Source organism: Myxocyprinus asiaticus, chromosome 3 (assembly GCF_019703515.2).
Source record: "Myxocyprinus asiaticus isolate MX2 ecotype Aquarium Trade chromosome 3, UBuf_Myxa_2, whole genome shotgun sequence".
NCBI lineage: Eukaryota > Metazoa > Chordata > Actinopteri > Cypriniformes > Catostomidae > Myxocyprinus > Myxocyprinus asiaticus.
Window position 1 is genome coordinate 11,311,049 of NC_059346.1, and position 14,135 is coordinate 11,325,183.

General features: G+C 36.2%; 1 protein-coding gene across 2 annotated transcripts in view; it reads right to left on the reverse strand.

Annotated features, from left to right (window-relative positions):
• Positions 1–4,516: 4,516 nt before the first annotated feature.
• LOC127425400 (kremen protein 1-like) overlaps positions 4,517–14,135 on the reverse strand; it is a 116,893-nt gene continuing 107,274 nt past the window's right edge. The window contains exons 8-10 of one of the 2 annotated variants that reach the window (XM_051671400.1): positions 12,263–12,436; positions 10,220–10,304; positions 4,517–8,775 (exon numbers count right to left, since the gene is read on the reverse strand). In XM_051671400.1, coding sequence (XP_051527360.1) covers positions 8,619–8,775; positions 10,220–10,304; positions 12,263–12,436 — 416 coding nt within the window. In that variant the 3' untranslated portion in view covers positions 4,517–8,618. Of the gene's footprint in view, positions 8,776–10,219; positions 10,305–12,220; positions 12,437–14,135 lie in introns of both variants that reach the window. The other variant, XM_051671391.1, reaches the window with a different exon arrangement.

The window sequence follows — 14,135 nt, forward strand, 5'->3', positions numbered from 1 at the left end:
AAAACAATTGATAGACCTATTTACTATACAGTATATTCCACACAGCTCAATATACGATATGTTACATAATTTGTCACTTCTTTTATTTTATCATTAATTCATTCCGCAATTAGTTTTTGATAATTTAGAACGTTTAACTATTGGTAGAGTGTTTAAACTTAAAGGTGCACTTGGTAACTTTTGTCTTGTGTCATCTTGGACTTACACTGACACCTAGCCAATAGTTTCAGTTTCAGATGCTATTGAAGAAATGTAATATTCATAGTCAGCCATGATCACTTTAATCAATGAGTGAATGTGTCAAATAACAGGACAGTTACTGAGATTAAGCCAGTAGTATTTGGCTGGTCATGTGATTCTAACATGGCAGCCCCCATGTGTGGACCCTCTCCATGTAGAATAAAACAGCTTTTATAAGGTTACTGATATGACTCGAGATTTCCTACATATATTGCAAAATTACAATTCATGTCTTTGGGAGTTAAACGTTTTTAATGAGGAAAAAATTACTGAGTGCACCTTTAAATTAAATTATCAAGATGTGTGTTTGTGTAGCAAACTTAATATCAAGACATTAAAAGTCATGTAAATTACATGTTTATTAAAAAGAATATTATTTCAAATTAACAATTAGAACAAAGGAATAGTTCACCCAAAAATGAAAACTCTCTCACCATTTACTCACCCTCATGCCATCCCAGATGTGTATGATCTGCAGCACACAAATTAAGATTTTTTTTAGAAGAATATCTCAGCTCTGTAGGTCCATGCAATGCAAGTGAATGGTGACTAAAACTCAGAAGGTCCAAAAAGCATATAAAGCCATCATAAAAGTAATCCACAAGACTCCAGTGGTTAAATCCATGTCTTCAGAAGTGATATGATAGGTGTGGGTGAGAAACAGATCAATAAAGTGTTTCTAGGAATATGGTAAGAAATAACTGAAGTTTTTATATTTATTAGCTTACAGAAAAGTGAGAAATACACTGTCAACTGTGAATTAAAAATGTTGTTTTCCAACCTTGCTCCATATATTAATCAATAAATTCAAGATCTGCTTTGAATTGAATAAAATTACCTTGAAATATTTTCAGTACCAAGGGTGGCTATGTGCTTACCATCAGTTCACTGTACTTACCAATGTTGCAGTTAGGACTTTAAAAAAAACAAAACACTATCTACATTACTGCTGCTTGGCTTCAAATTTAAGCTTCCTACCCTATGGCAATGAACAACTGTTTAATTTCACTTTTACATATACAAATTTGTATAAATGGGTGATTCTGTAACTATAGGCACTTGACCTGATTTTTCTTCTTTTTTTTTTTTTCAGTATAAAAATAAATATTTCCATACGGCCTTTTTTCTATCTAAAACTGAATTTCTTCACATTCCATCTCTACGCAGTAATGTATTTATTTTCCACAGCATTCTCAGAAAAGTCTGAAATAGTTAACTACAAAAAGTGCATATTATTTCATGGGAAGTGATAGCTACCTTGATATTTAATTTATATTCTTATATTTGGCATACTGTGAAACTATAGATGTCAGAGCCAGGCAAAATCAGTTTATTAAAAAAATTAAAAATAGTATTCATATCACTCATTATTGTTCAGGACAAAGTGTCACATATAACTAACTATTTTCTTTCCAGTACATTTATTCAGTCATTAATTTTTAATAAAATGAAAAGCACTACTTTACAGTAGTTGTTCTACTGTCGGAACTTCAAAGCGAGAACTTCAAAGTGTCAGAAGTTATAGAATCGATAACCATCCAATCAGAAGGCGTCGTCAAACTGGTCAACTTTCGTCCAATCATTTTTACGTCTAAATATACTAATCTCGGGAGTTGCCGGAATACGGGTGGGAAAATAATAACGCCAGAGCATGCGTCATAAATACGCGACGCGACAAATTGTAGTTCTGACAGGTTTAGCATGGACTACAAACACGTACATTTATTTGTGTGTTGTTGTTTTGTCGTTTAAAAGAGTTGGATGTTTTCTATTATAAGTTCATCTTGCTCAAATGTTTATTATTATTATTATTATTATTATTATTATTATTATTATTATTGTCATTATTATTTATAAAAGAATGTTTTATTTGAAAGTTTATTATGCTTTTTCTACATTCCATTCATTTCTAGGTAGCCGACATAAAAATACATTTGAGAAGTTGATGTCCTGCAATACAACATGTTATAGGCCTACTAGATACAAAACTATTCTAAACAGAATATTACCAAATTTTGTACAATTATTATGCATGCATTTTTTATGGTCATATTAATTTGGATTGAGACAATATGTGGAATAATTGTACGTTTAAAAAATAATTTATTGGTCCATTTAGGATCATTTAAAATTAACAAGTGATTAAAAAAATAAATAAATAAATAAAAAGGAAAATTGTGATAAGTTATAGCACCTAAAATATACATGGACATTAACATTTATTTTTCTAAAAATCAAGACTTTAGTTTAAATGTAAATTATTTGTAATTTTTACGAAACGTCTATTTCCACGCAGGTGAAAAATGATAAGCCTTTTGAACAGCCTTTAATTTTGATAAAAGTCGTGCGTTAAGCAACCCCTACCAGTAGGGGGCAGTATAGGATTCATAGTCGTGTTAAGTCAGTGTGTTGGCTTCTGACTAAACGCAGCATAATGTGAATAAATGATGCGTTGCTTGTTTTGTTTTGTTTTGTTTTTTCTGTGTAGCTTTATTGTGGTTCATATGTGGTAATTTAATGAGTAAAAGGCTGATTGGGTTTATATGGGGCTATCAGATTCAGACATATTACTATGAAATAGATTCACTTGCATCAGCCATACAGTAACAAAACCTATTCATTGATAAATGTTCTTTTTGTTTTATATTTGATTGACTCACACTTTACTGAATTTATGTCTTTTATTTTTCTCATTATCTTAAAAACCTTTTGACCTAAAGCCTTATGCTTAGGGTTTTCATGGATGCGTTGGACCGGATAGTGGACGGAAAGCCGCCAACAGGTGCACAGCTAACATAGGATCTTAAAGGGATAGTTCACCCAAAAATGAAAATGCTCTCATCATTTACTCACCCTCATGCCAGCCCAGATGTGTATGACTTTCTTTATTCTGCTGCACACACACAAAGATTATTAGAAAAATATCTCAGCTCTGTAGGCCTCTGCGAGTGAATGGTGGCCAGAACTTCAAAGCTCCAAAAGCACATAAAGGCAGATCAAAAGTAATCCATATGACTCCACTGGTTAAAATCAATATTTTCAGAAGTGATATGATAGGAGTGGGTGAGAAACAGATCAATCTTTAAGTCCTTTTTTTATTTCTTACTATAAATCTCCACTTTCACTTTCTTCTTTTGTTTTTGGCAGTTCGCATTCTTCGTGCATATCATCACCTTCTGGGCAGGGAGGAAGATTTATGGTAAAAAAGGACTTAAATATTGATCTGTTTCTCACCCATACCTATCATATCTCTTCAGAAGACATGTATTTAACCATATGGATTACTTTTATGCTGCCTTTATTTGCTTTTTGGACCTTCAAATTTCTGGCCACCATTCACTTGCATTGTATGGACCTACAGAGTTTAAATATTCTTCTAAAATTCTTTGTTTGTGTTCAGCACAAGAAAGTCATACACATCTGGGATGTGGGTGAGTAAATTATGATAATTTTCATTTTTGTGTGAACTATCCCTTTAAAAACTGTATTTAAAAAAAAAAAAAAAAAAAAAGCATCCCAGGTGGCTACTTTGAAGCTTTTTTTTTTTTTTTTTTTTTGGGTTACTACACAAGTCCCATACAATCTTTTGTGTCATTTCAGAGTTTCAGTGACTTTGGTTTTATTCTTATATGAAGAAAACAGTTAACAGGTAGTAATGTGTATGTGCCCAAACATTTTACCAGTGGTGTAGTAAAATTACTTTGTTATTCACATATGTGAATGTGCTCACCTCACACCATGAACATCTGCAGGTGGGCAGCCAGGCATCCACACACCCGCACGCACGCACACACACACACACACACACACACACACAAACACACACACACACACACACAGAGGAGGAATGGCTTACACATGGGGCCTGTAATACAGGCTTTGATTGTGCCTCCACTCTGCGTCTGGTAGTCATTTTATCTGATAAGCATTTGAGCAACAGAGAAAACATCAGAGCAGAATTTCTTCCTTCACTTTTTCCTTTTCAAGTCTCCAGCAGATTTTAGCATTTTGAGGTCAGTCTAGTTTTCGAATGCATGTGTGTTTGCATATTTCCGCCTTTGTCATATCTGTTTAACGAAATGCTGCAGAAACCTATGTCATCTTGCAAGCAAATTGCGGAGTGTCCTGAAGGATCTCATTTGCATTGTAAATCTCCCTTCTATGTTTTTTCCCCTCCATGTAAGTTATTCTCAGTCGTCATTAATAAAAATGGCATTAGTGACAATTCGTGGAGCAAGAATGAGACACGAAAGGCATAAGAAACATGCATATTTATTATTTTTGCACTCAGAACACATTAAATAAAAACTACAAAGGTACTTATACAAAAGATAGATTGTATCCCATTTTACATCCAAAATAAAAATAATTTATGGTATAAATTAAAATTCTAACTATTTTATTTACAATTGCATGAAAACAACATCTTTATATTATCCCTGGAAGTACCCTCTACCAAAATGATAGGGATTCCCCATCTTGGTTTCTCAGAAGGAAACCCCACTGACATTGTGATAAACCACAAAAGGATTTTACACTTTTTCTACTGCTAAAAGTGCTATATAAGTGGAAGTCTGGATTCTGCATTATTCACCAGTCTCTCCAGACATATGACCTTGTTAGATTTAACCTGTCTCTTTAAGTTTCTCTCTATGTGATTTGACAGCCACGGTCTCTTTATCTCTTTCTGTCTGTGACTGGTGACACTATAGTATGCATGTGCAGCCCCAGGCACTGCAGAGCTATGGGTATAAAGTATGTATGCAATAATTAGGACAGTGTGCAGATCCCAACATGGCAAAAATACAGCATCAGGTCAGCCAAATACACTTAAATTGAGAAGAAAAATGACCATGACACATAGGTTGGGAAGCTTGTTCGATTACAGATCTTTTGTTATAATGTATTTCCCAAACTTTCAGATTTGTTCTGATAGCATCCCAGACATAAGTGAAATAAGTTGAGATATAATCATTGTCCAAACTTTATAAAAATATTTTGGTTGCTCATAAGACATGACACAAGATAACTACTTCAGTTACAATAAATAAAAGTGCATACTATGGTTATTTTGTTCATTTGTTTTCTGTGTAAGTGCGGCAATAGTGACATACCCACAAATAATGTATTGCTGACCACCCATTTTCAGGCTGTTTGGTTATATACTGAATGTACTCACTCAAATGGATGTTGAAATGAGGGGCCTTTACAATATTGCTAAAACATAGAGTAGCACTGTGCCCAAATCAGGCTTGATGCGATAAAATGTCAGGTTTTATCTGCGACGAGCGATGGGACATTGTGTTGATCGTTTGGCTTCTAATTTTGTGGCATTGTGAAATCTCATCAGTTAAAATATTTGCACACATAACTATAAATTAAAGGAATGTTTGGACATTAGGAATGTTACCACATGAAATAATTTAGACAAGGAAATACTTTTGACTCGTCCCTCATCATAATCGCGATTAAAGTAAGGCACTTACAATGGAGGTGAATGGGGCCAGTCCATAAACATAAAAAGTACGCACTGTATCAAAACTATAGTCACAAGACACAAACATTATACACGTTAACATGATTTTAGTGTGATAAAATTGCTTATAGGGTTTACCACATTATGTCGTCATGGCAACAAATTTGTAAAATTGGATATAACTTTTCAGGAAAGGGTAGTAAGTGATTTTTTCACACTAAAATCAGGTTAACATGTATAATGTTTATGTCTTGTGGCTATACTTTTGAAACAATATACATTTTAACGTTTATAGACTGGCCCCATTCACTTCCATTGTAAGTGCCTCACTGTAACCGCAATTTTTTCTTTTATTTAAATAAAGGAGGGACGAGTCGAAATTATTTTTTGTGGTAATCAACAATATGCCACAAATGCTGTCGACTGAGCTTAACTTGTATTGAACAAGGAACATTTCTTTAAAGGCATAGTTCACCCAAAAGTTGCTCACAATCATGTTGTTCCAAACCCGTATGACTTTCTTTCTTCTGTGAAACTCGAAATGGAGCTGTTATGCTAAATGTTCAGTCTCAGTCACCATTCACTTTCACTGTGAAAAAAAATGCATTGAAAGTGAATGGTGACTGAGGCTGTAATTCTGCCTTACATCTCCTTTTGTGTTCCACGGAAGAAAGAAAGTCATACGGGAGACCAACAAAAGGGTGAATAAATGACAGAATTTTTTTATATTTGAGTGAACTATCCCTTTAACCAAAACATTTGTTGTCAAGTCGCGCCTGGTTAGGACACATCAAGTGTAACATCGAGCACTGAATACAAAAATGTCACAACAGTTCTTCTTCTGTAAGACGGCCCTCATGTCAACTCATATCTTGATCTGTAACTAATGGCTGTTCAAGTGCTGTAAACTGCAATCTAAATGTCATGATCCTTAACCGGTTTTGCGTTCCTTTATAGCAGGGGTCAGCAACCTTTTTGACATGAAGTGCCATTTTTTATTTTCCTGGTCAATGGCTGTAAAATCACACCTGCAAAATCCTAAAACTTTATTTCCAGGTTTACTTTATATTTTGAATAGACTCAGATTTTTGAACCCCACAATGTGGGTTTATGTATTCTCTTTTAATCATTTAATGTAATTTGAGTGTGGTCATGGTTTAAGTATGCTGTATGCTGGGTTGGAAATCTCAAGGATTAATAGTGGTGTTTTCCTTATTACATCACGTGTTGTTCTTAAAGCAAAAAGAAACAAATGAAACACGGAATGCAGGCTGTCATCCACGCAGCCTGATCGAAGCAAGGCGAATGCGTTTACTCGCACGATTAACCGAAAGTGAAGCACTGCCAGCTCGTGATGCACGAATGGCTTGCACACGTTTCGTGAGTCTGTTGGGTATACTGCAGTCTCGTCACATTTTAACTTTTTGTTTAGACTCCCATTCAGCTCATGAAAACACGCTGTGTGACCATGAGGAAGGATTACATCAAGATGTAGATTGGAATGCAGGTGTGGCATTTCATATAAATAAAATAGTCTACTCCTCTCTAACCATTGCTGGCATGCAAGTGATTACCCCTCCGTGTGCCATTGCTGACACACGTGCCATAGGTTGTGACCCCTGCTTTATAGGAACGTCCTAAATCCTTGTAGCAAGCAGTGCAGTGATCTGCATGGTATTTGGCTGACTGAAAAAGTGCTTCAGAATCTGAAAGCAAAAGTTGTGGTGAAGGGGGAGAAAGAGCAAACTGTTTTGGAAGAATTTCACCACTGCCTCCGTGGGGAGTGAAATGAGAGGGAGATGACGTTTGATCATTCCCACACTGAATTACACAATGTTTATCAACAATGCATCTCTTGCTCTAGTTGAAAACCTGACAAGAACAATATGCCCCAACGACACCCACAGGACAATGCATATCTTCATAAATCCCCTGAAAAAATTTTGCAATTCAATGGTCCGAATGATCAATGCTTGTTTACATCATCGAGACATTGACAGCTTAGAAGACAAAAAAAAAAAAAAAAAAAAAAAAGAGTTTTTCAGTCCTGAAGGCACTTAAAGGCATTACAGAAAGATCAAAACCCGACACAGACCAAAAACGACGGCATGAGAGGTCCAAAGGGATTTCTTAACTACAGTTCATCTTGAACATTGCCCAACTTGTAGCAATTGTAAGCTTTGGTACTTCACAGTCCATTTGTCAACTCACGAACTCTCTCGAGATTTCTTTGTTGTTCACTTTGAGTCCTCAAAGATCTGAATCACTTTCTCCTCTAAATGACTGTGACATCAATCCTCTGCTGGTTCAAGCAGCTCTTTTACCTTGGGAGAAAGAAGTTTTGTGCTCCACAACAAGAGGTGACCTACATTAGAGCGACTAAAACCAAGGGGCTGGTTGGGCACATAAGTGCCATTAGATTGGTTATGTAAGTGGTTTTGTCTTTCAGTGTGGTTCACAGGGTGTCTCGCCCTTTCTAAAGATGTTTATCAGGGGTTGATCGCTTCTGCAAAAGCACCTGGAGAAAGGGTTGGGCCATTTTTGGGCCACTATGAGTTGGTCTGTTGCTCTACAATGCCAACACAAACCAAACATCTCCTTTGCTAATCAAATCACTTGGTTTATATGTGCACCTGTCACATCATTTGTGATTGGTTGAGATGCAAATTGAGAGTAAACGCATTGACCAAGTGCATCGAGGTCTTTATGTATTTTTCTGGCAAAGTTCCATACCAACAACAGGTCAACCCTGTTGGGCTGGGCCTTGCACTGGTCGTTTGAAGTCAATCAGGGATTGGTCTACTCCCTTTCCGTAGCCCAGCAACAGAAGACCAGCATTGCGTACAGTGTGTGCATTCCTTACAGGGGGCTAAAGCAGCCGCAGAGGTCAGAAGAGTCGTGTTTAGTTTCCCACGAGAGGGCTGAGGTCTCCATGGTGGTTCTTGAGTTTCTTCTTAAACAGAGAGATGGTGGAAGGTCTGTAGAAGATGATCCAAGGTTCAGATGTGGTGCTCTGCGCACATGATTCTGAACCGCTGATCGAAGGAATGGATGGGGACCTAAGAAACAAAGAGGGACGACAAGATAGAACAAGATAAGGAACAAAGGGGGGTTGAAATTTAATTCCAATAAATCTTTTAAGCATGCTTCAACAAGCTTTCTAAAAACCAAATGACATGCAAAATATTAAGGAACATCCATTAAGGCTATGTACGTCCACATTAATCCGGATACATTTGAAAATGGCGTTTTTGTTTATGAAACGCTCTCCGTCCACACTGTGATTTTCAAGCGCTTTCCAAAAGTTGCTCGTCCACATTAAAACGTATACAAATGCTTAAATCCCCTTACTGCGCATGCAAAAAAACATGGTTTCATGTACGGCCTAAAATGCAATCGTCCTCGTGTTCTGCCGCCGGACAGCAATTCCCAGTAAACTTCCCGTCGTCTTTGAAAAAATTAAGTGTGAAGGTTGTTCACAGTAGCATTTATCTTTAATAATGATATCAAAGGAATAACAGGCACAATAATGCAACAACATGAGCCACCATCTTTTTTTTGGTGGTGGGGTGGGGGGGGATTTTTCCCCTTTTTCTCCCAATTTGGAATGCCCAATTCCCAATGTGCTTTTTAAGTCCTCGTGGTTGCGTAGTGATTCACCTCAGTCCGGGTGGTGGAGGACGAATCCCAGTTGCCTCTGCGTCTGAGATTGTCAACCCGCGCATCTTATCATGTGGCTTGTTGAGCGCGCCGCCACAGAGACATAGCGCATGTGGAGGCTTCACGCCATCCACCGCGGCAACCACGCTCAACTCACCACGCACCCCACCGAGAACGAACCACATTATAGCAATCACGAGGAGGTTACCCCATGTGACTCTACCCTCCCTAGCAACCGGGCCAATTTGGTTGCTTAGCAGACCTGGCTGGAGTCACTCAGCATGCCATGGGATTCAAACTATTGAACTAGTGAACTCCAGGGGTGGTAGCCAGCGTCTTTACCACTGAGCTACCCAGGCCCCCATGGGACACCATCTTGATTGTTTTGGGTTGAATGGATCACATGACTGCATCGTATGACAACAAATACATCCTTGTTTTCAGATATCACCATTTCCCTGTCCACACTACAACACGAAGACGGCACTTTCAAATTTATTCACTTGGGAGAGCGTTTTCGAAAAGCTCAGTTTTCATAGTCAAAAACACCATCTCAGTGTGGACGGAAGGACAAAACGTAGAGAAAAAGAAGCATATTCAGACGAAAACGTGTTAGTGTGGACGTGGCCTAAGAGTAAAATGGCACATTGATCATGTGTGCCGTTGAAGTTTTTGGCAGCAAATCAATAGCTACTCCCTTTTACCTGCAGTAACACCCAACTGTTACTACTCAATTTAGTCTATCACTATAATTTTTTTATCTTATACTTTATAGACACAACTCAAAATACTAAGCTTCAACAAAATGCATTACATACATAATTTTGTCATATTTTTGCTTACTTTACAGTAAGGTGCAGTAGCAGTTTAGCTACCATGGCTATTACTGTTAGCGTTAGCAGGGCAGCAAGTGCGTAGATGGTCCACACTGTAAAACATGACATGTATATTACTGACAGTAAAACTAACACAGCCTCATAATTACAATCAAACAGAAACACGCAGTTTATCACCATCAAAAAAAGTAACTAGCATAAAGAGTGGCTAGTTATGGAAAAGTGAGCACTCAGGAAAGATAAACTACAGTAAATACCCTTACACACATTTACAATGATAACCAGTGTTTTAATAAAATATCATGTTACTAGATTAGGTTTTGCATTTACTACAGTTACTACTATAGAGTTGTTGTTACTACCGTTTAGCCATGCAGAATTAAGCTATTATTAATTATTATTATTATTAATAACAATGTAATTTTGTTATTTTTTTTGTTTTGTTTTGTTGATGACTGAAACTACTGTCATTAAGCCATCTTAGCAAAAACCATGGTTGGGTGAATTTTACGAATAAATATTTCAGTCAAATTTCAACCCCAAATTAAACTAAATAAACTAAATATTAAGCCTATTTTAGGGCCATTAAGACTTTTACATTTAGGGTTGCCAACTTTCCACCAGCCAAATATGGGACATCTTCCCCCTACCCCAAAACAAATATTATTTTGTGATATTATTTACATATTTATTTTTTTACTTTTAATAAAAACGATCTTTTGCTAAAAGAACAAAGCTGCAATTCAAGAAGAATTATTATTATTATTATTATTTTTAATTAAGCATAGACGTCTATTTGATGTGTATGTTTACATCTGGAAAACATATTTTTTACATTGTTTGCTCATCTGCAATACGTCAATATGTACTGTCTGTCGATAAGTATGTCTCGGATGTCAATAAGACATTCAGCAGTTGTTTCTGAGATGTTTATGATTTAGAATGTTTGTAAATCTAAACTTTTTAGCAGATGTAAATTAGACTGTGATGCTTTCCAGATTAAAAGATCTAAAATAGACATTTTGGAGATGTACGTGTGCTGTCTGGGCTTACATTTCTTAAAGCTCAACAAAACATGCTTTGTGTTTACATTGGACTCATCAGTTTGTTTGTCTTTAGACAGTATATGACCAATAATGTGGTAATAATAATAAAAAAAAAATTACATTATGTATTCCAGGGCCAATGTCTTCTGCAAACATGCCTTACAGCTAACGAGGTTTTAATGGGAGAGAAAATGCTTAATGTTAAAATAGTGCCACAGTTTTTCTCACCGTTATTTGGCGTCACATAGAGTATCACTCTTCCAGAAAAATCACTGATATTTACAATGCAAAGTAATGCAATATCATGAAAAGGTGTGTTTACTGGTATTTCATGGTGACTTAAATGTATCTACACATGAATCACAATGGTGAAAAACAACTGTCATGCACTCGAATGCTATATTTTTGACAAAATTCTGTTTTGAAGGAATCCACGACAGCTGCGTCCTATGTGGATTTAACACGGAACACAATTTTGTTCCCTTAAATACAGGACAATTCCTTATTATATGGGATGATTCTGTATTATACAGGAAGAATGGCAACCCTGTTTGCATTGTGACATTATTTTTCTGACAATTAAGCACATTTCCCAACCCAAATTCAAAATGCAAAAAAATTCTCATTAATGTTTTGGTCCTATAAAAACGCTTCATTTTCTTCAAACATCTCTTATTATTATTTTTTTTTTTTTATTTAGGGGTAAAATACTGTATGATCTGGACAATTATTCACAGCTTTCATAAGATTCACCTAGTCATATAGTAAATTTGTAGTACATTTTTGAAAGAGTAAGATCACCATTGTCTCTGTTTTATACAGTATGCAGCAGAATTATTACATAATCTCACCAACATATCTGCATATGTCAAGTTGATGATGACATCTGGTATGATAAGTAACCGAGGACAGAGAGTAAGCTAAGTGTAACTGAAGCATAATGAAGAGAAGTAGACACATACTGGTGCTGTGGCCCGTGGTCCGGCCCGGTCCATGCCACTGACCTGGCATGTTTGCAGGGCTTGATGTGATCACGTAGTACAGCAGGGAGGATTTCCCACTCTGACTGGTGTTCGGTTTTGCTGTAGTGCTTCCAGTATGCTGCCTTACTGTACTGGTGTCATCTTCATACCCATCATCATCCTCTTCAACAGGTCTGACATCTCGATTTCTCAAAGCTGTGAGGAGGTGTATGGTGCATGAAATAGTAACATAACAATTTAAGTAAAAGTTGGAGACATTTAAAAACATATCAGAATTTCTTTGTATTATGCAGGTGCCCCTTCTGCTTTAAAAATTAATTCCAAAATGCACCCAGTACATCCTAGCAATGCCCTAGCAACCACCTCGAACACCCTAGCACCACACAGAAAAAAACAAAAAAAAAACACTTTCTTCATAAAATGTAAAATTGTTGTCTTATTCTACAATCTTCCTTCCCATTTCTGATGTTAAAGTGTAATTTTCACATTTATAATCTCTACAGTCTCCTTTCTCCTCCAATAATCAGTGTTGATGCCCTTGAGACATTAAATAGAGAGATTTTTCACTTCTTTCGAAATAACATCACCTCTGTCATTCAGTGTTGCAGAACGTGGTGTTTGAATCAAACTCTGCCTGCAGGCAAAATAACGGCTCTGTGAATGGTGAAAGACAATTTGTTCCGCTGACCTTTTCTTTCAGCAAAACATTTTTTCCATTTCATACTTCCCTTTCTCAATTATTCTTCCTCAGATTGTGGTTCGTGAACTCTGCCTCCCAAAACAACACAACAGAAAGCGACAGCGTGTCTGAACATAGTATAGATCTGACAAAAATGATCAGAGCATACCAAATGCAATGCAACAGAGAAGAACCATATGGCTTTGACTACAATTAATGTCATAAATAATACCTAATACTAAGTGTGTATAAGTGACAGCATAATTGGATACATCACTTGTGATCAGTCTCATTCTTGTTACAGTAATGTGTACTGATTAGGTAAAAGGTTTCAGAAGAAGAAATGCCTCCTAGACCATTAATCTAATGCTGTCTCTTTGGCACACATGAGAGAAGCTCATTCACACTTCCTTGCCCTTTATGCATGCACAGATCAGGGATGTCAAGATAGACAGTGAATCTCACCCCAAACCGACCGTATTGCTTCATAATATATGGATTAAACCAATCGAGTCATATGGATTACCTTTATGCTGCCTTTAAGTCCTTTTTGGAGGTTAAAAGTTTTGTACCCCATTGACTTGTATTGTACTGCCAAAAACACATCATACATCATTCAAAATATCTTTATTTGTGTTCCACAGAAAAAAGAAAGTATACGAATTTGAGACAACATGAGAGTGAGTAAATGATGCGAGAATTATCATTAATTATCACGTAATTAATTATTAATTATTGATTAATTATCATTTCTGGGTGAACTATCCCTTTAACTTCTCTTTATAGGAACCTCCTTCTTTCTCTACAGGAAAATCTACACTAAATTACTGATCAGAAACTGGAGCGTGGATGTTCTGTAGTAGAAACACATTAGGCTGCACCTGCAGATGCAAATGATGCTTTTCACATGCAACCAAAATAAATAAAATAAATAAATAAATTACCTGGAAACTTCCTGGTATATTTTGCATCAAAGTATAGTTTAGGTCAAATCAATTTAAATTCAAGTCTATATATATAAATTAAAGGGTAACACTTCAATACAATTAATTAATTATATTAACAAACGTTATCCTGTATAATGCTAAAGGAATTTTCCTTTAAGAATGTCGACAGCATTTGTGGCATAATGTTGATTATCACAAAAAATTATTTCAACTAACCATGTGTATGTGTGTATATATGTATGTGTGTGTCTGTACGTATGTGTATAAT